Consider the following 23,584-nt stretch of genomic DNA (forward strand, 5'->3'; position numbering starts at 1 on the left):
ATGGCGAGGAGAAGTTGAGCAGAGTGGTAATCACAAATGAAGTCTGTTTATATAGTCATACATAACAAGGTATATTAATTTGGCATATTTTGACTTAACACGATTTTTAAGAAATACTACTACTGTTATGGAAGATAGGTTGAAAAAATTAGTCAAAATTCGATTTAAAAACGTTAACCGTTAAAATTTGATGGATCCGTCAGTTTTGGACTGATTGTGATCTGAGTTAAAATGTTTGGGATACAAAATTTCAAAATATAATGTCTGTGACCAAAATCGTAAAATGATCATATATTTAGGATCAATTTTAATCTTTACTCTTTAAAAAATGTATGTAAGTAGTAGCACATATTTTACACTCCTCCCTCCATTCCCGCATAAGAAACCATAATTGAGTCAACATGGATTCTTAAAAAGGTAAAGAAATATGACAAAAAAAAAGGAGAAGTTAATTAATATAATTCACAATTTCATAAAATAATTTTATAATAAAATGCGAATGAAATGAATAAATAAAATATAAAGCATTCTTTAGGATTTAGGGGGAAAAAGAAAAGGGATTTTTCTGATAGGACGATCCAAATAATAAAAATAGATTCTTATTGAGTATCAAATTATTTTATTAAATATTAACAGTACAGTAAATATATAATTGAATCAAAACACGCAAAGTTAATTCTATATAGTACATGATTGTTTTATAAACGATAGTAACCTCTTATAATTCATTTGGCATTAACAAATTCTAAATGATATCAACAATTCTAACTTATACAAATTCTAAATGATATCAACAATTCTAACTTATACAAATTCTAAATGATATCAACAATTCTAACTTATAATTCTGTTTAACTAGTACTAGTATTTAATTAATGATTAATCAGTGTGTGACGGCCTCACCCAGTCTTTGTCGTTATTTATTTTATTTCTTGAACTTGGTATGGACTTTAGTCAATGCAAGTTTTTATGAATTTATCAAATGCCAAATTGAAAGGCTTTCACCGTATCAATAAATGATAGCACATTAATTCATAGGTGAGAATTTTGTGTTAGTGTATATTATCAAAATAAAGAATATAGTTAGTCGTAATTAATTAAGAATTGATCTCAAGTTATGAGGACTCAATTTTCTGCACGTTTTGTTATTTTGAGAAACATTCCTAATTAGAATTAGCTAAAAGGATCAAATCAAGGGTTAGTAATTGTAGCCTGGTTTAATTTCCTACATTACTTCGGAAAGGTACATGCTGCAGTTTTACACGGAATTGATAATTTTAGAGGTAAAAATGCCACTAGGTTCGAATTTTACAGATAAGTATTTTATTGATTCGAGCATGTCATATTTAATTTTGCAAATGTAAATGACTTATGCCCCAACTCTATCTACGAAGAGATCTACAACTATTTAGGGGTGATAGATTGAGGGTTTAATACAACTGACTGATGGAAAAGGTAGTGCCGATGCAGGACGAGGGAAGTGCAAGAGACGATGACTGGAGAAGATTAAGGATGCCGAAGATAGATGAAGGCAGACAGAAGAGGTTGAGGGAAATGATAGGATGGTGTCATATTGTAGGAAAAGAGAAGAGAAAGCTGACGTTTTAACCTAAATGATTCTAAATTATACCTAATGAACTTTTATTAGTAATGGACTTTTTAATTAGTTTGTCAAATTATTTAGGTAAGTAATTTAAACGAGTATTCGTTAATGAGAATATAACAAACATTTATATTTATATGATGGATTGGATTGGTGTGATGAATTTACTTATTTAATAAATTAGATTTTTGATTAATCAAAAGTGTGTTTTTCTGATTGTGCGTAGTATGTGTGTGACGACTACAAGGAGAGAGAGAGAGCAGAGAATAAGATAGGGAGGAGATTGGTGACGATGAAAGAAGATTTTTTTTTTGGATGAACAAGAAAAGGCATGAGAAGTGATTTGTTCAATTATTGTAATATCTATATATATTTTTTATTTAATTAAATTATTATTAATACCAAATATACAAACTGCAACTTGCATAAATATATACAAATTACATTCGTTAAGTAATACTTCATCCGTCTTTTAAAAATAGCAACTATTTTCATTTCCATATGCACTTCAAATTATGCACTTTATATTGTAGTAATTTTTTTTTCTCTAATATGATGAGACTCATTCTCTACTAACAATACTTTAATCATTTTTTTTTATTTCTCTCTTATTTACTAATTGTACATTAAAACTATTTTTATTTCAAAAATTATTATTTCAAATGACAAATAAGTGAAAGGGATTCGAACTCCAATAATTAATTTAATTCAAGCTAAATACTTAATTAATCTTAGCATATGATTAATTAAATCTAGCCTGGCCAATTTAAAAACCAGCCCACAAGGATGTAATTTTAGTTCAAAATGAATTAAACTAGACCCTAATAATTTAAATAAAGAAAGCCCATCAATGAGGAGCCCAACTATAACCTTAGGCCTTAGCCCACCTCTTGGTCCGATTCGGTCCGTGCCCAATTAACCCGATCTGGTTTTACAAGTGGGGATATATTCACTTTTGTACGAGTATTTTACAAAGCTTAAAACCTCTTTATTTAATAATTACCCGATTTATTTTAATTATGAAAGATTTTTCATATTGGGGTGACGTGAAATGTAGTAGGGGTGAGCATCGATTCGATTTTTCTTTGCCAAAATCAAAGTATATCTGAAAATTTGATTTTTTTTCAACTAAAATAAAATCGATCGAAACAGAAATTCAAATAAAACCAAACCAGAAAAATAGAAGAAAATCAGACAATAAAATTGAACCAAACCAACAAACAGAAATTGTGTAGCAATATCCACAAAACTGAAAATTTCAAAAATCAAATAATTACAAATACTCCTGTGTTACATATTACTCTCTCAACTCTAATTTCTAACTAAGGGACACACTTTCTTTTTTAATTTCTATTATCAAAATAGATGGAATATTTTTATTTTTGAAAACTCTCTTTTTATTTAATATATTCAACGAACTTTTCTCTCTTGAATCAAAATATTCAACTTTCTCTTCATTTAATACCAACATCTATATTTTTTCTCTCTATTTAAACATATTAATCAATAATTTAATTCTAAAATCAAGTAACAGCTAAGAAATGTGTCTAAGAAATGTGTCAAGAAACAAATAAGATACCTGTTGCAACATGTGTCCAACATGTGTCCAACTATGTGTAAAATATATGTCCAACTATGATACTCCCTCAAAATAAAGTACTCCTAAGATACAGTGATCTTTGACCATTAGTATAATTAATTAGTATAATTAATTGGGATTTTAATAGAATTGAGTAAAAGTCATAAAGTTCTTGTTGACAGTTGACATAATGCTTATTGGTAGACTACCATAATATTTTAAATAATTTTCTTTTATAGTGATGTCAAAATTACGCAAATCTTATGCAAATTAATGTACTATAAAAGTCGCTGTTAATAATTTTAAATTTTTAATTATCTGAGTACAAATTTGTAGTAATAAATTTTGGAAATATAGTCCCCACTTATCTTTATTTATTTATTGTCCGGCCCCGATTTGTGAATTTATAGATTATTATTTTCTTTGTTTCTTTTTTTTCTTCTTTTTTTTTGTTAAAGAATGAACTATATATATAGTCCTTGAACTTTGCATGTTGTATATTTACGGACCCTAGAAAAAAAATAATTTGTGAAGCCCTTGGACGTTGATGTATTTATATTTTAGAAGTTTTACTTTTTCGTTACCAAAATGCACCTCAACGCACGAAAATCATTTTTATACATTTTCACATTTCAAATATATCATATATGAGTATTTAAAAATAGAGTAGTGATCTAGGGAAACCACTACTTAAATGTATAACTAGAAAACACGAATTTAGTTCACTATAAAGAGGGATTTAGTTCACTACACAAAGAAGTGAACTAAAACACCATTACATTGAACTAAATCCTTCACGGAGTAAATATTTCACTATAATGGTATTTTGATTCACTCCTTGTTTTCAAATTCATATAGTGAACTAAAATGCTCATATAGTGAACTAGATCGTTTTGATCTAATGGCTGAAATTTGTTATGCACTTAATACTAGTTATATTTTGATTATCTACCATTAAAAATATACCTAAATATCATACTTAATAGATATTCATAGTACAAAACAGAGATTTTCGGATGGATTTGGGCACATAATTCCACTCGGCTGGGTGATTTTCGGTGGCATGTTAATTGCTCACCAAATTACACTATATACATAGGGATCATATCCAAAGGTCGGGATTCCAAACTCAATACACCAGCTTCCTTTATTTTCCTAATTTTCTAGTACTTATTTTTTCATTATTACTCATTTCTTTATGATTGAGCCTAGAACATGGATAAAAGATTCACATCACTATATATTATTATGTGAACAAATCAAAAGTAGTAAACCAAACTCAAAATCAGAGCATAGCAAAAGCATTCCATTTCCATGGGAGGTGCTCAACCAACTTCCGATGAGGTTGTTCATGACGGCAAACCTCCTCCTCTCGCCGCCGCTGCCGAAACGGAACTAGACGCCGGTGCACAATTTGTCCTCAAATCCAGAGGTGATCGATCACACAAATTTGATCATTTCTGCAATATTTTGATCTTATCTTCATCCCTTTGAGAGTTAAGATGGTAGGTTGAGATTGAGTAGTTTTTTTTCTTTTTTTAATTTAAAAAAAATAATTGTAGGATCGTGGATTCACTGCGGGTACCATTTGTCGACGTCGATCGTAGCTCCGGCGTTGTTGAGCCTTCCATTTGCGTTTGGTTCATTGGGATGGACGGCTGGGATTTTATGCCTGATGATCGGAGCGCTGGTGACATTCTACGCTTATAACTTGCTGTCTCTGGTGCTGGAACACAATGCTCAATTGGGCCACCGCCACCTCCGATTTCGAGATATGGCCAATCACACCTTAGGTATCTCTCTCTTTCTCTATCTGCAATCTTTATCTATCTATATCTATTTAATTAATGCATATAGGTATGATTATAAGACTACACAATTCATGTGTTAGGTGTATACAATATTTATTCTGTTTGACATTAACCAATTTAGATGAGTTGATTGCAATAGTTTTACCGTGAACAACATGAGAATTTCTTAATTCAATTTGTCTCCCACATCCTTTATACTAAGTCAATTTTAGCAGCTTACTTTCCGCATTAATGAATGCATTAATCATTACTCCTACTCCCTTTGTTCCCGTATAGTTGAATCATTTTTCTATTTTGAGAAGTTTCCTTATAGTTAAGTTATTACTGCTATATATGGTAACACTTTTTCTCATTATTATTTTATTTATTTTCTATTCTATTCTATTTTCTCTTGGTACTTTTTTCTCTCTCTTATTTTTTTTTTATCTATTTATTTAACATATCAAACATTTATTTTTTAAATTTCGTGACAAAAAATTTTACCTCAACTAGAACATAGAAAATAGAAGGTTTACCGTTCCAGCCTGTACGGAGTAGGATGGCAACCAAATTTTAAAATTAAATTGGTTAATTGGTGATGACGATTTATGGTGCTGATTCCCACTGAAATTTTCATAAATTAATATCTGAATTAAAATATTATGATTGAATTTTATTGTCAGTCATAAATCAGGTTCTGTTACAATTAATATGCATGGAGTCGTCTAAATATAAAATACAAATCCAATCAAATATATAGCCGACACTTTTAGCTATTTAATTTTTGTTAGGAATTAAATTGATGGAAAATGATGAGGAGAAACGTGGAGCGGATCTGTAGTCAGAGCCGTATAGAGATCGATTTTAAAAAATTTATTGCTGGTCCAGAACTTGGACTTTTCCCCATAAAATGTTTTATCTTATGTGTGTCTATTTTAATAATGTCTATGTATTATATGGAAAGATCGTATACTATTTTAACCCTAAATATTTGGGGACGTTCTAAATTGTTTATATTTAGAAATTTGAAAATTTGGAAGTTTTAAGTTTTAACCTTAGAAATTTGGGCCCGGTTCAAATGATTTATGGACTAAAGTTCATTTTTAATGGTTATTTTATAATTTTAGTTCAAAATATTATCATTTGGATCTTTGATCTCGAATAAATTAAACGGCTCGATAATGGTCCTTTTTTACACTCCTTTAGGATATTTAGAAGTTTTCTTGTGAGTTGTGACTAAAGTTCTAATTTTCGCATTATGGAAAGGGGTTCAAATACATTGTCACATGTAGAGTTCTCGAAAAAGATAAACAAACTCAACATGTGACAAATATTATCTCTTATTCGTTTGTCTTTTCAAAAACTCAGACATGTAAAATGTATATGAATCTATCTCTACAATGCCAAAATTACATTGTATTACATGATTAACCATCTTATCTCTACTCTCATCCTAGATTCCCATGACTAATCTAATCCTAGACAACCCTAATTTTGGCTTTATCCCCTATCATATCTAACTTATAGGAGTATCACTGTGTCTATCAAATCGAATGTCAGCTTGAAGTTTATATTTCTCATAAAACTATATACTACCTCTATTATACTATTCCTGCGAGATAGGTTGAAATGGCGATAAAATGTCAAAGGCGATCATCTGAATGAAAAAAATAAAATAAAAAAGTAGTCCATATCTTTTTGAAGATTAAAAGGAAATGTGAATTGATTAACAGGAGCAAGGTGGGGCAAATATTACGTTGGACCAATTCAATTTCTGGTATGCTATGGTGCTGTGGTTGGGTGTACGCTTTTGGGAGGACAGTGCATCAAGGTCATTTCCCACTCTTCCACATTAATCTACTTTTCAATTATTATCGCATTAATAATTTAGATAAGTCAAATGAACTATACCCATCATGATAATTATTTTTGCAGTCTATATTAATAAAATATTCACTTTATGTTTTAACTCAGCTGGCCTGGAATTCCATTGTAGTAAAACCTTAAATGAATATAACGAATCTATATCTATATTACCGTAAAATCAAAATGCAAGAAGTGACATTCTGTATAGTGTACATAGGATTTTTTGCATCTAGTAATTGGGATTAATCTTGATTTTTTTAGGCTATATACTTGCTGTCAAAACCCGAAGGAAACATGAAACTCTACGAATTTGTGATAATATTTGGTGGGCTAATGCTTATTTTAGCTCAAATCCCATCTTTTCATTCGTTGAGACATGTCAACTTGGTTTCTTTGGTACTATCCCTCACCTACAGTGCATGTGCTACTGCTGGTTCTGTATATATTGGTGAGTGTTACTTTTTCACTTCCATTTCAATTATCACATCATTTTTATTTGGAATTCTTACTATTATTAGCTGATCAAATTTCCAAGGGACCTCATCTAAGGGACCAAGAAAAGATTACTCTTTAAACAGCGACCACGAAACTCGAATTTTTGGTATCTTCAATGCAATGGCCATTATCGCAACCACTTATGGTAATGGGATCATCCCAGAGATACAGGTCATATATATATAATCAAGGATTGGGTTTCAAAAATGAAATACGGGGCCTAACAACATGCAACATTTGTAGGCGACACTAGCGCCTCCTGTGAAGGGGAAGATGTTCAAGGGGCTATGCATTTGCTACGCAGTCGTGTTGACAACTTTCTTCAGTGTTTCCATTTCTGGATATTGGGCATTTGGCAACCTAGCTCAAGGCCTAGTTCTCGCCAACTTCATAGAAGATGGCAAACCGCTGTTGCCCGAATGGTTCATTTTGATGACCAATGCCTTCACAATTCTGCAGTTATCAGCTGTTGCCGTGGTGAGATCACACACTCCTGAAGTATATTTGCGCGCACACATTAAATAAGAAATTCTAAAGCTGAATGTGTGCAGGTGTACTTGCAACCAACAAACGAGATTCTTGAAAGAACATTCGCAGATGCCAAGAAGGGGGAGTTCTCTGCACGCAACGTGGTTCCGAGGCTGATCTCGAGGTCGCTCTCTGTGGCAGTGGCAACCACCATCGCTGCAATGCTCCCCTTTTTTGGGGACATCAATGCACTCATTGGTGCATTTGGCTTCATGCCTCTTGACTTTGTGCTTCCTTTTGTGTTGTTCAACGCAACGTTCAAACCATCGAAAAGGGGGCTTACCTTTTGGGTGAATACTTCCATTGCTGTGGTGTTCTCAGTAATAGGGGTTGTAGCGGCAGTGGCAGCAGTGAGGCAGATCATTCTCGATGCCAAAACATACCGATTGTTTGCCAATGTCTGATCACATGTTTTCTAACTTGTGTTATACATATATAGTAGTTAGTTGATATCAAATATTGCTACTCGATCGTGATTCAATTCAACCAAATGCATAATTAATAAAGCTTTTATCGAGAAAGATTATCCATCTAACCAAGTCAAATAAAGAAGCTGCCCTTGCCACAACATTTGGAGAAGCTTAGAGCTTCTGTCTTATCAATCATGAAGTCATTTCCGTAAATTGATTCACCCCCACAAACCTCTCAACGTGAATAAGAATAAAAATCGTGTTAGTTTCAATAATACAGCAGAGGACAATAAAACCCCAAGACATATGGTATGCATCAAGATAAACAAAATTTGAACTGCAAATCTCAATCAAAATCATTTGGTGTTAAAAGCTAAGCACTAGACAACTTCCTTGGTAAAAATGAGTGCTCACAAAAGCTAATTCGCAGTGATACAATGGCGGATTTCCCTTGTGTTAAAATTGCCATCAATTTCCACAATCCAGAAATTCAACAAAGCGCACTTTAGCACCTATTTCTTCGTTATACCGTTTCTTTAATTAACTTACATGAAGTACTCTACCATTATACCATCTACTATGTTCAAGATAAATACAACATGCGACGTTACTCCATCATATAACTATCAATGAAAGAGGGTTATATGTAAATGCTTCACAACATAACTTTCTCCTGCTCCATTGAATAATTGAATATTCACCTGTTTTATGATGACAAATCTTCACCTTTGGAGCTCCTCACTGAAAGCAGTGATTGTTTGATTGTTCTTCAGAGAGCATAAGCCATTTTGTAACAACTCCACCAAAGATTGGAACAATTATTCCACATGCTTCAACTTCTCACTAGCTTCCAATGAACCCCAAAGGTCTTCCGAGGGAACATGATATTGCTCGTAATATTATACCATAATGAATCAGAATCCAGTCATATAATGGGGAATCCGCAGGAGAGGTTCCTTGGGAAATTGACACTGTTAGATGCATCATTCAAAAGCTCGTCTAAGTGAAGAGCATTTTTAGTTCCTCTATTCGTGCAGTTCGCACTTCTTGGTCAGTTAGAGCACCAGATATCATTCTCTGCTTCCTAGCCTGCACTGCTTCCATTCTCTCCTCAACACTATCCTGCCACATGATGATATTCACATTAGCATATATAACTTGCCCCACAACCAACACCAGCTTCAAGACTTTCAGATATCAAGATTCAGTCTGCAACACATACTAGAGATCCCCATCAACAGCAAATTGTGCCATAAAATACCTTCACAATAAATCGTTTGATTACGACTTTATTAGTTTGTCCAATGCGATGAATCCGCATGACTGCTTGTTCTTCAACTGCTGGATTCCACCATGGATCCTATACAAAGTAAATTATATGCAAGCAAATATAAAATGTCCTTGCATTGATAGTAGCTACTAAGCAAAAAACATAAATGATTCCTCACCTAGCCTTAGAGGCAAATTAATGCAATAATGCATTAGATCTTACAGCTTATACCATAGATAATAGGAGTAGAACATAGGGAAAACATTTTTACATATTTGTCAAAAACTGCATAGGAATCTTAAAATATGCCTGAACCCTTACCATGACGAATGCATTAGATGCTGCAGTGAGATTAATTCCGACTCCACCAGCCTTCAGTGACATGAGTAACACCTGTGAGAAAACAAACGTAAACATGATGATGGTGAGGATCTCAGCTCTTTAACTTGAGGGTAAAAGAAAATACAACAAAATATTAAACAAAATCAAAGAATAGACAGCACACCTTAATGTTAACATCCTCAGAAAACTGTTTTATTACTTTTTCTCGCTGTTGTTGGTTCAGGGTTCCATCTAGTCGAAGGAATGTAATATTACTCCTATGGATAACATAAACAAATCAATCTATAATCAAACCAAGAGAATAACATGGATGAACGTGACTGACCAAAAAGGATAAAGGACATTACAGTAAAATGAAATCCTAGTAAGAGGCTTCAGTCATAAAAGATGCTTTCAAAAAGGCAGGGCCATTAAGTCAGTTATGCACTGCCTTGATATCTTATATTCATTTTGTGTCCATTTCACAGATAATTTGATTCTTAGATTCCCCTGCCAAGGTGAGGGGAAGAAGAGATTATACAATTAGCTGATTATGTTCAGAAGTAATTGTGGATGTTGGGACTGCTATGAGAGAGCAAAGCGACAAAGATAAATGAATAAATCTAACTCATTCGAGGTTTCTGATATTAGAAGTCTCATCAAATACAAATAGAAGGCTCAGTCATATGTCTGCATAAAGGTACTGATTTACCACCACACCTCCTCGTTTTGAGACATTGTGGCTTTTGAGTGAACCAGGTAACAATACCGAAAAAGGAATCCATAAAAACTTAGGATCCTAAACCATGATAAAATACTACCCTCATGACCATTTTAATCCTCCAAGACTAAGCTGCCATTTATTTAAGATGCTAGCATGTCAAGCAACTTTCTTTTGAAAAGACTAATCACCCTTTTGCTCGTCCCCTAGGAAAGAGAAGTCCCATTTCCCAGTATATAAAGAGTACTACTGACTTTGCAGCATATGAAATAGCTGCGCTTATGCCTCCAACACCAATGGCAGAGGAATTCTATCAATGTGAATCAATAAATCACAGGAAAGTTTGGTCTTCAGAGGAAAGGGGCAAATCATAATATGAGATGGGACATTAACAGGCTGAGAAAAAAACATTATTTGAAAATAAAAACTGGAATGCGAGAAAGGGGGTTGAAGCAATACCGAGAGAGAGGAATTTGCAATAGATCCAAAAAGGCAGTCCATTGACTGAAGACGATGCTTTTTGAGCCTGCAGATTCCAGATTTCCTAATTCACCCATAAGAGCAGAAACTTTGGAAGATTCCACCCAGTTTTTTTCAACATCAACCTGGAAGCGACTATCAGTTGGGGCAGTGATCAGCTCCTGCTTGCTAACTGTCTTCCTGTAAAAAGTCAAAGATACACATCAGTTCTTATAAGATGTTGACTACGTAGCTCTCCTATATTCACTGCTTTGTATTTTACGATCTCACTACATAGGATTAGTTAGCAAGACAATGTATTGCTACCTACACACTGGACAAAGGCCAGACATAGAGCCTCTCCAGCTTGACAATAGACACTCTCGGCACAGTCGATGAGCACAAGGTGTCAATACTGCATCTTCAAAAGCTTCCAAACATATAGGACATTCTCCTTCTTCCCCTTTGCTCAACTCCTCCACAACTTCCTGAATATAGGCACGTGAAGGTATATCTTTGGTTTGTCCATTCACATTGTCCGGCCCATCCTTCAAGAACCGCCTTGCCAGTTTATTCAAATCAGAGTACTCTTGAGTGTCGCCTCGGCTGATAGATGATCAACAAATTCACAGCGTAAGTTAACATGAAACTGACTAGTTTATGCATGTGAGGGTGTATCAAAATGTATCAGGAAATAGGTACCAATCTTAATTATGCAAGTAATAGCATGGACTTGTGCATGTGTACATACATGAATGGCCACAAAAGTAAAAGTAAGTCCATTATAAATGACTATATTGATGATAAATGCATCTCAAATACACCAGATACTATAAACCAAGAACCTCCAGAAGCAGGTGGCATAAGCCTGAGCCATATGCAATATTAAAATTAAGAAAGTCTGAATAGCTTATTTTCCTGCCAGTTCATTGGCAAGAAGTACCAGAAATTTTTGGTCAAACCGTCAAACCAACAAAGTGTTTCCCAAAATAAAGGTTAGTTTTCTAAAAAACGGATTCAGGACTATATCATGATTTACAAGATTTAAAACTTAAAAATGCAGAGCTTTCCAATTTTATTTCTCAGAGGCTTGTAGGTGAACACATGGTTTTCATATACTAAGTAGATACTCCTCCGCCACCTATTTGCCACCTTTGGACCGGAACGGGTTTAATAATCTGGTTGACTTAGTTGCTGAAAAGTGTCATGAGTGAAATAAGGGTCCCACTTAGTTGGTAGAGTGTGTTGTGAGTAGGTTTTGTGATGGGTCCAACCAACAAAGCATTCTTTGCAAATAATGAGATATAGAAGATTAAAGATTAGTTGTGCATTACAACAAAATGGACATGAAAAATTATTTGTGTACGCATTGAAAAGGAAACTGTAGCAAATAGGTGGTGAATGGAGGGAGTATGAAGAATCTAGGGATGACTGCCATGAAAAAAAGTGGCCAGATTGACTGTAAAATCCCAGGATAGCCATAAAATATCTTCACCTCATGACAAGGAATGGATGATCACAGCATTGACGAAGACGTAAAAGCAATTCCAGTATAGAAGCATAGTTGTGAAGAACCCGGCCTTGCTCCACAAATTGGTTAAACTTTACCTATTGATGCACAAATAAAATATAAGTGAAGCAGCAATACCAAATGTGACTTTGAGACATAAGAGACTTGTACCTTTGATTTTTTAAACAATGCTTCATAAAAATCTTTTTCAGCTTCAGTCAGATTGCAATATACTACTTGAATATCCGCAGGCGGCAAAACTAAAATTGGCCTGCAGACCAATCAAATTTTTAGAAAATCCCAAGCTGTATAAGAAAAGAAGAAATTACTAAAACACAATAACTTCAGGAAACCCACCTGCCTTCTCTATCTGTGCTAGACTTGGTTCTTCTTAGCATAATTGGCTTTAGGATAGATTGAACCAACTTTAATCCCCTCCCATCACCCGCCTCAAAAGGTTTCTGCACAAGCTTATTCCACCTGAAATTGAACAGGCGTGTGTTTATCACCATGGTACTTTATTGAGAATTCACCAGTAACTCATACGCAAAAGAATACAGCTTAACAATAATAACCACATCATAAGTTCATCAACCCAGTAACATGTGAAGCAGTTCAACGATTGAGGCACTCAATAAGTAAGAGCGGGAAGAATGCTTAGCTTAGTTTGTAACATAAGAAAAATAACATAAACCAATTAGTTCTGGTTCCCAGAACAAGGGATTTAAGAGCTAGTCCAGATGAGACCAATTAAGACTGGCCACTTAAAGAGTTGAAATGGCCCAATGAGCAGAGAGGAAGCAATTCTCATAAAAATTTTATTCAACTTCCAGAAATCCCTACCTTCTACAAACGCATGATGCATTATTGGGTTACAGGACCATTAAAAACACATAGAAAGAAACTATTCAGATAACAGACGGGAAACAGGGCATATATGATCTGATTTATCTGGAAAGTTCAATGAAACACGCAGTCAAATAGTAACTGATTAGGGACAGACACATTTAGAACTATAAGATTGTTAAAAACCTTATTAAAACATAAAGACCTACCAAGCCCAGCTTCCCCATGGTTCAATCTTCAAAAATCGAAGTAGACTATAGACATCCTCCAAGCTGTTCTGTTACAAGGAGATACAGTCTGGTACATTACTAGATTGCACAGGTAAGGAAATTTATACAAGTATCTCGACTGAATAAACTAAAGGCATAGTGCAGAAAAAATTATCTACATTTTGACATCAAAGATACTCCAGACCGATGAAGTTCACAACTTCTAGAAAATAAATTCCCTGACAGTAAGCAAACATGCCCCAATACCAGTGTAATAGCAATAGCATAAAAATGAAAACATTAGTTAACGAAATTCCAACTGACATGCCAGGAGGTTTCATCGTTGGAATCTTGAATAAAAAGAACTCAAGCAGCGTAAGCCGTAAGGAATAAAGGAAGAAAAACATATAGAGGAATTGTATTTGTAGATATGATAATACACTGACGTTATTCACTGAGCATGTAGAGGTACCAAAAACCAATAATAATCATTAACCTGGATAGGTGTTCCAGTTAGACACCATCTACGATCGGCAGCAAGGGCAGCAGCAGCAATTGAAATTTGGCTTTTGGGTGATTTTATAGTATGCGCCTCATCAAGCACCACTCTGAACCATCGAACTGAATATAATCCTCCATTCTCTTCAGCACCCTATGAATGAAACTAAAATTAAAATCAAAGAAAAGAAAAGGTATCCTTTGCATACTGTAGGGGTACATAGAAGCAATTTTTTGAGAAACTACACACAATCAAGAATGAAGAGGGGTGGGGGAAAATCTTCGTGGGATAAATCCTATTATTCAAGAAATGTAGAGTACCTCTACTGAAAACTCAGAAGCCAGCACTCCGTATGTAGTTAATACAACATCACTTTGTGCAAGAACTTTTGCATCCTTTGATCTACTTTGCCCATAATGAACATATAGTGACAAAGTCCCAGGCTGCGCATGAGTTTCAATTTCTGTCTAAGAAAGAAAAAAAGCAATATAATCAACATAAGCTTTGTATTCAAACAAATCAGATGGCTAATACTGTTTCACTTTAACCCCTGCACATATCACTAAATACCAACAAGTGAGGCCCATACCTTCCACTGGCCAATAAGTGTCATTGGGCATATAATGAGATTGCCACCACCAACAAGCGGGGCTCTTTTCTTCATAAGCTTCTCAAAACCAGTAAATTTTGAAGATTTTTTCTGAGGTACTGGTGATTTATCAGAACTCAAGTTTGCTTCACAATTGCCATTGGGAGACTGACTGGTAGATGAACAACTCAGAGACCCATCTCTTTCGGAATTTGTGAGAAGGAGAGATAGAGTCATTATAGTCTTCCCAAGTCCCATAGAATCTGCCAAAATCTAGAATTGAATGCTCTGTTCAGATATGTATGTTCCAACAAAAGGAAATGCAGGTATGAATAAAATAGAACAAGTAAAGAGTATCAACATACTCCTCCTCTAGCCATTTGAAGCGTGCTAGGGAATTCAACCGTTGCATCACCTGAAAAGGCATTTATGTATATGACCAAACCCCTCCTACAAACAAATAAAACCAACTGGCAATTAAAATTCAATTATTTAATTGGTAATACTGAGCATATTGCAACTTAATATTATAACATACTTGTCAGCAAGTTGATAAGCATCCCAACATGGGTGCATAGTTGTTGCAGCCTCATCCCCACGGTGTCCCCTCTCAAGTTGGATCATCCAGCTGAGAGCCTGCTTCTGGTAAGGGCGAAGCTCACATAGTAGAGTACTAGGAGGCTCCATTTCCTAAGACATCTTGAATTAAATTATGCAAAGCCTAAGGAGAGCACCACAAAGAGACAACAGAGATCATTGAATGCCCTTACCTCTATTTCAGAGCTGTCAGTTACACCTACAATATTGTCAAGGTCATTCTCAGAAACCGATTCTTCATTTTCATCATTATTTTCGTTGCCAGAAGATGCACTCTTGAATTTATTTATATGTGAGATTGACGGAGGTAAAATAGAGCTTTCCTGTTCAATTGAAACTAACACTATAAATACTTAATTATACATACTTATCTGGTAGAGTTTCTTATAGTACGGTTAGTACCTCAGAATCTAAAGGCCTCTTCCTTGTATACAGATCGCCAGGAGTAAATTCTGCCTAAACCAATGTAAAGGTCAGATTCCAGGAGGAGCTGACATGACATATACACAATTGTTGGCAAAACAAGACTACTTAGTTCTAGGGTTAAATTAATAGTACTACATTATATTATTAAAATTTATAAAAAAACAAATAAAAACTGTCATTTATTTAAGGATAAGAAAGTTCACCTTCTTGAAAGGAATAAGTCCCAACAATTTAAACAAAGTTGGCAGGGGGTGAAGAATTGATTCATCAGCTGAATTACTGGCTACCTTAAGTGACATATGTTGGCTCTTTTGGAACATGGAACTGTTTACGTAAATGCTACACAACCATTAAAAAAAGTGAGCTAATTATTTCGCAGTGTAAATGTAATTGAATAGCAATGGCAACAAGCACACGGTTTAAGTAGTTCATAGAAAATGTGAGTTGGATACAAACTCCCTACACAGTCACCAACTTACCTAATCGACAAAACAACAGAATCCATGATTCCCAGCACAGGAGGAGCAGACTTGCAACATCCCTTAACGCAAACCTTCTTATCCCTTACAAGAGGTAAAAGACACCGGCCCCATTCATTTGGAATACGACCAATCTGCGCCATTCAATCAATATTGTGTCAAATGACAAGTAATATGCCATACTTATCATCAAGATAGCTACTGAACCCTTCTCTTTATTAAATATTAACATTATATAGACATAAGATATTTTCCAAATTTTAGCAAAATAAAACTTTCAAGCATGTAGATACACTAAATGATCTTAGTCGCCACATTATGATAGACCATATTGTAATAGACTTTCAGATAGAAGCATCTCTTTTATAGTAGTACAGTATATTCTTAAGAAGAAGACTCAACATTACCTCTCCACAGGCGCTGGTAGAAAACCTTATAATCTCAGAGCACGTGGCCACCTGGCGGCCTCGCCCACCCCCAATCTTCCCAGGTGAGGGCGTTATCAATTTTTTCTGAGCAGGGAATGTAAAATTCACCTCGTCGCCAGGCTTCAAGGCCCTCCCTTTACAAGTGGACAACCCAGTGACCTCAGCGCTTCCAACAAACCACCACTCACTCCCCCTTTCTTCTAACTTTGCGCTATCAGTACAACCATCCCCCCCACACTGGTTGCTTCCACTTATACTCTTTAAATTCACGTCCGGTCTCGCAGCAGAATCAGAATGATCTAACCGACTAACATTCTGCTTTACAATAGAGTCGACAACAACCGGAGGCTCCGAATTAAGAGTGCTCTCGGACTTCTTGGGGAAATCAGGCTTCCGGAAGCTCTTTGGCGTGTCAAAGATGATATTAATCGCGGCGGTTGGGTCATTGTTGGCCAAGTGGAGGGCTCGAATTATGTCCATGTCGGCAAATTCGCCGCCGACGATGGACCGAACAGTCGAGATGATTTCTTCAGTGGCCTTATTTCCCATCACGAGCGCCAGCAATTGGAATAGAAAATGGAGAAATCAAACATGTAATCACTTGGGTGGTTGTGCAATTGATTAGAACCACGCAGAGACTGATTTTGGGTTTAAAATTTAGAAATTTATGAACCCTAGAATTTTATTATACTTTTTAAAAAGAAATGAGTCCAAGTGGCGGGTTGATTGAAATTTAGATGATTAGTTTGCCAACTACGGCACCGTTCCCGCCAAATTATATATCCCTCCCTCGACTGACAGGTAAATGAAAACGCTCTATTATCATACACCAAATTACTGCATAAGTCACTAAATTTGAGTAACTTTTTTTCAATTTCATAACTTTAATTCAATTATCTCATTTTATAATCTCAAAATTGAAGAAATTTATGTATATGTACCTATGGAAAATACTATGTGAACAAAACGTTCGGCTACTTAAATGTTAATCGTTTAATACACCTAGTCAATCATGTTTTAAATTTTACACATGTATATATCATCTCAATAAATTCATGCACAGTAGCACACCTATATTTTTCATCATTGTCAATTAAAAAAAAGAGTCGAAATTGTGATATAATTGGTCATTTTTAAAAAATAATTAACTGAAGAGTGAGATTATTTGTTTTACATTAATGAGTAAGTTGCATCATTGTTTCATCGGCCCGATGGATAGTCCTCTGATCCCAATCTTCCAGAGAGTTTGGTTTCGATAAAAATAAAGTTACCAATATTCACACTAAAAACACAGAACGAATCAAGAATCTGTCAATATCTATGCTTGTTAAGTGTATACAACTATAACATCATAAGATACAAACTATACATTATACATTCAGCTTTTGTGAATGCTGTGTAACCGAGGAAATAACTCTAGTAGTCTAGTGTATATCATCCCGTACATCATCTAAAGCTACGTGTTGCTACATTATTACAGAAAAACCTAAGCTCATACTCATCTGCTAGAATTTTTTCCCCAGCCCCATTCACCATCTAAAGCTATGTTTTGCTACATTTAAAGAAGCTTCTTTACCTTCTCCAGCTATGGCACTGGACATGGACAAACACCATCGCACAAGACATGGACAAGCACCATTTTCTCAACGTTTGCTTCACACATACTGCAAGAGAAGAAAACCTAGCATTGCCACCTTGTGCTGACTAGTCCCTATTCCATGGTTGCCCCCTCGCTGCAAGAAAAGCAGCCGCGTCCAGCTTTGTAAGAGCATGAACGAGAAATACAAACTTATACTAAAAAGAAATCTCAAAACAGGGAGGAACTTTTTCCATGTCTAGGATTCTGGATGGATGGTTGCGCCTGCTCGACTGATGCTCTTGGAGTTGGTGTCCCACTCTCGACGACGTCTTGTTGGGCATCTGAAGCCTGAGGAAGTAGATTGCCTCCAGTCCCTCTCGGAACAAGAAGTGGAGAGCTAAGGTAACTGTTTGAATTGGTTGCATTTTTCATCTCTTCCTTGATTTTACTGAACTCTTCTTCCAGTTCACCAACTCTCGACCTCATCCGTTCCATATCTACTTTTAGCACCTGGTTCTCGCGAACAACTGTTACCCATCCATCTTGACGGACACTTTGCCCAGCTGTTTCGTTAGGAATGGCCAGAGAAGCTGTAGGCGCACTTTCAGCATCGAGAACATTTAGGCAGCCAGCTAAGGCCGTCCGCAGCTGCATCTGCTCAAAGAACAGGACCTGTAGTACGACTCTGAGTGGGAGCCTCTCGTTTTGAGATGCGTGTGCACAAGCATCAATTGAGAGTTTCTGAAAATCAATAATGTTGCAAAGCTGCTCCCTCTCTTTATCTGAAAGCCAGGGATGTGCCTGCAGTTCATGATCATTTTTCAAGAAATACAAAAAAAAGATAATTTTCTTGTGTTGCAGTAGAAAAATAATTCCAAATCACAATATCTTAAAAGTAAAATGCAAATACCAAAAAGATCATAGAATCATGTCCAACTGCAATAAATAGATCATGGTACAGAAAATCAAAATCCTATTCTATGATCTTTAAAATGTTTAAATCGTCGAAAGAAACTCATTACCCAGTTTCATGGGGGGCAGCATAACACCTTTAAAAACGAACGATCTAGTCATCCAAATGAAACAAGATAAGACTTTCAGAAATGCTAGCGTACCAATCAACAAGATATGTGAACAGGGCATAAATTTTTTCTGGATAAACAAGAACAGATGAGATTTCTGACATTAATAAACACAAAGAAAACACAGAACAATGCCAAGGAGGTCATTCAGAATCAAACCTTAAAGTATATATCCAGTGCTCGGTATAGCCCATCGTGCAAAGATCTTGAAGATTCTGGCAACGCTTCTGCCAGTCCACGTAATTTTCCAGGTTTCAGGTTTACATCAGAAGCAACCTCTGCTGCATAATTATCTACCAATTTAGCAACTCTCATGAAACTCCCAGATAAGGGTGATGTATTAAGGTCGGTAGATAATGGAGATATTGAAGCTACATTAGACTCCGAAGATACAAAATGACGAATCATCCTTTCAACACAATCGGTGTTGTACAAATTATCAGAATCAGAATAATTAGGTATCAGTAGACCATCCAGGGTTGCCAAATCGAGCTGCACGCCTATTCTCCTTTCCAGAGAATCCCGATATGTATTGTTAACTCCCAAGATCAATGCAACACGCAAAAGTCCCAGCAGAAAACGGCAAAAAGATTTTCCTTGCTTCTCTGGCAGAAGTTTGATAACACTGTGCAAAAGAGCAACTTGATTAACATTGGCAGGAATCATGCTGAAACTAGTAACAGTCCTCGACAAACTACTCTGTCCTCCCTGCCATCGGCGGCCCAGTCCTGGAAGATACTTTTTACAATAGTACATTATGGCACGTACTAAGTTCTCCGGACTTATTCCTTTGGCTTCCAATGTCTGAATCAGCCTCTCAAATAACTTGACACAGAGATACGATACATCCTCAAACCACCAGTTAGATTCATTACTATGGATCTTTGCACCAGTATTTATCCCATTCCACAGAATGCTCCCTCCAGGACTCTGTAGGCTACCATACATCATCATAGGCCATCCGAACAATGAGGGATCTGTGCTGATCATTACAGACAACGCGTTAATACATTTACTTATAATTTGAAGTTTGTCGGCTCTTGGGATAACTAATTCACAGCTTTGGAGAGCCAAAACGCAATCCTTCCAATCTTTTAGGATATGCTTATGGAAATAACTTTTCGATTTGGACAATAAATTTTCTTCACCATAAACATCAGTCATCGAAAGATAATCTGCAGCACAATACAAAATTACTATGTTTTTGGGTGTGAACTCTAGCCTCCCACCATAGCAGAATTTTACTACTATGAAAAACGTGTCGGCACCACCAGGAAACTCTTCAAGATGAACTTGCAATGTCCTCTCAGTGGAACTTTCAGACTCTTCAACAATAGTTGCTATCTTCCCACACCTAGAAATAAGAGGAAACTGGAGCACATACACTTCTATTAGAGTCCAAATATAATATGGCACAGAAGAGAATGGTAATTCGAAGTCTAGGCTGCCAAAATGCTACACAAAATGCTAAAGAAATACACACAGATGTTTTAATAATCTTAGTTAGTAGTACTGTATAAGATTCTAGCATACAAACAAACAGAAAATATACCTAGTTTTCGTTGCACATCCAATGCCAACACATACGTAAGATACTTGTGAACAGCTTCAAAAAAAGAGAGAAAAAGATACCTTGTGGAGATGGAACTTCACTTCATCCACCACTACTGTTATATCACTTTGCAAACTTGAACTGCTGAACCTGATAAAAAAAGAAATCAAACTGAGAAATTTTCAAATCAAATAGCATGTTCTTAGAGAGAGAAAATGATACACAAGCTAATACAAGACTTATGTGATACAAATGAAAATGCAAGGCTAAGAACAACATATTTTATTATACTTGCCAGAGCCTTCAGCATTTCACTAATGTATGTAGCAGCACTGATTCACAACCTGGATTGCAATACCAGATCTGACGTGAATTAAATGGCTCAAGATCTGGGTCAGTTAAATTTTAGTACTAAAGCAATTTACAAATTCAACTGAGTGACAGTAGTTTCAGCAAAGTTTCACAAAACTTATGGATAAACAGGTGAAGGTAATCAATTTATGAAATAAACTAAAGCTCTAGACTGAGAGGTCCTTCTTAACCTGATATAATGGTTTATAGAGGAAGACCTGATTTGGTGATTAACTCATTCAATAGGATCAATACTGCCCACATGCACCTTTTAGCCGTAACACTCACTCAAATTGCATACCAACTAGCCTACACTTACGCTCTCCGTATGACATGCTATACATATCATTATTCAGCATGCCTGTATCCATTTGCCACTAGAATCATACTATCATCCGAATAACTACAAAAAAAGTCAACATCTTCATATATTTATACTCAACCAAGTAAACTGAAAGAAAGGGATAAGCTGAATCACATAGTTTCTAGTGAGGAATGTATACGGGTATGCTCAAACACACTAGACTGAACATTGTAAGTTAACAAAGGATGAAATTGACATAGTGCATACAATCTTATAGTTAGACCATTTGTTATCAGTGCCCCTTCCAAAAATCATAGAGACTAACCATTAGGAACAGTGCCACAATGCCATTGAATCAGTTGTGACTACCCCCTTACCTTTCTGGCTAAAATCTCAACAAAGTTAACAAGAACCTCATTTAGGGTCTACCATTACCTTAACCAGTGGGTAATAGCTGAAATAGGCACAGAGCCTTTGATTTAAAATGTGTCTGAACCTTTGCTACTTAGCATATCTACAGAGATGTTATGGATGTTTGGTCAGAGAAGGATAGAGAGCCAAAAATTGCGATTCTTTTGACAATCATAGAAGTTGGTGCTATAATTTAGTTAATAGTAGTATTTGGTAATAGTATAAAATATAACTAACTTGAGTTCATGCACGCTAATAACAATACAAAGAGAGCTACTCCTTCTGCCTGGGTGATTAGAAGCTCTCAGTGATCAAGGAAAAAATAATCGGAGAGAGAAAGAGAAAGAGAGAGTTACCAGTCATCTCCTTGGCGATGGAATCCGGAAGTTCTCCCAGGAGCCATCAGTCGGAGAAGGCTCTTCAATAAAAGTCCTTTTCTTCTATTGAATTGAATTCAAATTCATTCCCCCCCTTCAAATAAAAATAAATGCAGAGGGCTCCTATCATTTCAATTTTGAGTTCACTTGAGAAACATGAGAGACCCTGATAATTTCACAGCTCAGCAAACCATTAATTAAGCACACATCCATAAATAATAAACCCTACCAAAACACAAGTGCAGGCCACCAACCTATCACAAGTCACAACCACAGATTGATAATTGATTGATCCCCGGTTTTTCTTTTAAAAAAACAAAAATGGAAAATAAGAAGACCCCGGTCTAATTTGGGGCATTATCATGGATAGCTAAAACAAGCAGCAATTATAACTCATAAAGACTCCACCTTTACAGCCCCGTTGTCTGTGTTTTGGTGCATGTGTGACATACTTTACTCCTAAAGACAGATCCCGAGAAGACAAGAATCAATTTGATTGTACAGTGGTGATATATTCCGTGGGTTGGAGAGCAAATAAAACAAAAGCAATCATATGTTGACATTGGGAAAACTGTTGTGTGACATGAGCCGATGTTGCCAAGTCGAAGAGAAATAGATTGAGGAAAGTGGCGTTTCTTTCTTGAAAAACACTCATTCAACTCACATTCTTCGGTTTTCAATACTCAATTTTTAACAAAAATCTGGGTTTAGACTCCCATTCTATCGCCTATGGCTTTTGATCCACTTAATAGAGTTTTGGCGTTTCTCAAGTGTTTTAAATTGGTGAAGATATTTGATCTCTACTATAAACTACTGTATACTATTTCCCTACACGAGTCATACATCATCAATAAAGCCATTGTATTATTTTTTCAAATCTCTTTATCCGTCATTAGAAGTCCTAATTTTTTGGTGGCATGAATTTTAAAAAATGTTAAGAAAAATAAGTGGAAAAAAAGTTAATTGAATATGAGTCTTACTTGTATATTTTGATTTCAAATAAAATGTTAGTAAAATGAATTAGTGGAACGTGAGACTCTAACATTTATGCTAAAAAAAGTGAATCGAGACTTCTATTTGCGGACGGAGTGAGTAATAATGGAGTAGTATATGAAATTTTTATAAATAAATATTTTTTAGACGGAGGGAGTAGAACATGGGAAAGTCTTAAAGTTTTTTTCATAGCACATGGAGTACTATTAAGAAAGAACAATAGAGGGAACAACCTGAATAAATAGAACTGATCAAATTTGTTCTTGAAACAAAAAAGATGTAAAAAGAAAAAAATCCAAAAATAAAAAGT

General features: G+C 35.5%; 3 protein-coding genes across 9 annotated transcripts; 1 reads left to right on the forward strand and 2 right to left on the reverse strand.

The window, feature by feature from the left end:
• Window positions 1–4,277: 4,277 nt before the first annotated feature.
• On the forward strand, window positions 4,278–8,367 carry LOC125222299 (GABA transporter 1-like). 2 transcript variants are annotated; one of them, XM_089062439.1, is made up of 7 exons: window positions 4,278–4,296; window positions 4,745–4,975; window positions 6,706–6,803; window positions 7,100–7,286; window positions 7,374–7,504; window positions 7,577–7,810; window positions 7,885–8,367. In XM_089062439.1, exons 2-7 carry the CDS (start codon window positions 4,858–4,860, stop codon window positions 8,263–8,265), a joined length of 1,149 nt encoding a protein of 382 aa, XP_088918565.1. In that variant the 5' UTR covers window positions 4,278–4,296; window positions 4,745–4,857; the 3' UTR covers window positions 8,266–8,367. The 2 variants fall into 2 exon arrangements, with proteins under 2 accessions (XP_088918565.1, XP_047980780.1); XM_048124823.2 differs by lacking the exon at window positions 4,278–4,296 and adding an exon at window positions 4,304–4,614.
• Window positions 8,368–8,701: 334 nt separating this feature from the next.
• RAD5 (DNA/RNA helicase protein) lies at window positions 8,702–17,334 on the reverse strand. 3 transcript variants are annotated; one of them, XM_089062440.1, is made up of 20 exons: window positions 16,605–17,330; window positions 16,198–16,331; window positions 15,922–16,057; window positions 15,695–15,748; window positions 15,466–15,615; window positions 15,234–15,385; window positions 15,061–15,145; window positions 14,696–14,968; window positions 14,427–14,573; window positions 14,104–14,259; window positions 13,608–13,675; window positions 12,910–13,032; window positions 12,724–12,823; window positions 12,538–12,650; window positions 11,370–11,648; window positions 11,043–11,243; window positions 10,047–10,140; window positions 9,863–9,934; window positions 9,533–9,631; window positions 8,702–9,393 (listed from the first exon to the last, which is right to left on the reverse strand). In XM_089062440.1, the coding sequence occupies exons 1-20, from the start codon at window positions 17,172–17,174 to the stop codon at window positions 9,271–9,273; spliced, it is 3,129 nt and encodes a 1,042-aa protein (XP_088918566.1). In that variant the 5' UTR covers window positions 17,175–17,330; the 3' UTR covers window positions 8,702–9,270. The 3 variants fall into 3 exon arrangements, 2 of the variants coding, with proteins under 2 accessions (XP_088918566.1, XP_088918567.1); XR_016134452.1 differs by lacking the exons at window positions 8,702–9,393; window positions 10,047–10,140 and having other exon boundaries at window positions 16,605–17,334; XM_089062441.1 differs by lacking the exons at window positions 8,702–9,393; window positions 9,533–9,631; window positions 9,863–9,934; window positions 10,047–10,140 and having other exon boundaries at window positions 11,110–11,243; window positions 11,374–11,648; window positions 16,605–17,334.
• Window positions 17,335–17,916: 582 nt separating this feature from the next.
• Window positions 17,917–23,036, reverse strand: LOC125185168 (BTB/POZ domain-containing protein At3g44820-like). 4 transcript variants are annotated; one of them, XM_089063063.1, is made up of 6 exons: window positions 22,690–23,036; window positions 22,261–22,447; window positions 20,919–20,988; window positions 19,446–20,657; window positions 19,227–19,356; window positions 17,917–18,986 (listed from the first exon to the last, which is right to left on the reverse strand). In XM_089063063.1, exons 2-6 carry the CDS (start codon window positions 22,305–22,307, stop codon window positions 18,433–18,435), a joined length of 2,013 nt encoding a protein of 670 aa, XP_088919189.1. In that variant the 5' UTR covers window positions 22,308–22,447; window positions 22,690–23,036; the 3' UTR covers window positions 17,917–18,432. The 4 variants fall into 4 exon arrangements, with proteins under 4 accessions (XP_088919189.1, XP_088919188.1, XP_088919187.1 ...); XM_089063062.1 differs by having other exon boundaries at window positions 22,536–23,036; XM_089063061.1 differs by having other exon boundaries at window positions 22,261–23,036.
• Window positions 23,037–23,584: the final 548 nt, after the last annotated feature.

Source organism: Salvia hispanica, chromosome 1, assembly GCF_029641045.1.
Source record: "Salvia hispanica isolate PSC_SH4W2 chromosome 1, Shi_PSC_v1, whole genome shotgun sequence".
Taxonomy (NCBI): Eukaryota; Viridiplantae; Streptophyta; class Magnoliopsida; order Lamiales; family Lamiaceae; genus Salvia; species Salvia hispanica.

Bases quoted from the DNA above. Each gene is read 5' to 3' on its own strand.
- RAD5 (XM_089062440.1), bottom strand. From the start codon at position 17,174: ATGGGAAATAAGGCCACTGAAGAAATCATCTCGACTGTTCGGTCCATC. The intron at 14,969-15,060 runs GTATGTTGATAC...ATTCAATTCTAG, and splicing joins TTCAAATGGCTAGAGGAGGA to ATTTTGGCAGATTCTATGGG. The intron at 14,260-14,426 runs GTACTCTACATT...TTTCATTCATAG, and splicing joins CTTCTGAGTTTTCAGTAGAG to GGTGCTGAAGAGAATGGAGG.
- LOC125185168 (XM_089063063.1), bottom strand. From the start codon at position 22,307: ATGGCTCCTGGGAGAACTTCCGGATTCCATCGCCAAGGAGATGACTG. The intron at 20,658-20,918 runs GTATCTTTTTCT...TATGTGCTCCAG, and splicing joins TGAAGTTCCATCTCCACAAG to TTTCCTCTTATTTCTAGGTG. The intron at 18,987-19,226 runs GTAATGAGTTTC...CCTGGCTTTCAG, and splicing joins GCTGCCCCCCATGAAACTGG to ATAAAGAGAGGGAGCAGCTT.
- LOC125222299 (XM_048124823.2), top strand. From the start codon at position 4,497: ATGGGAGGTGCTCAACCAACTTCCGATGAGGTTGTTCATGACGGCAAA. The intron at 6,804-7,099 runs GTCATTTCCCAC...TGATTTTTTTAG, and splicing joins TGGGAGGACAGTGCATCAAG to GCTATATACTTGCTGTCAAA. The intron at 7,287-7,373 runs GTGAGTGTTACT...CAAATTTCCAAG, and splicing joins TGCTGGTTCTGTATATATTG to GGACCTCATCTAAGGGACCA.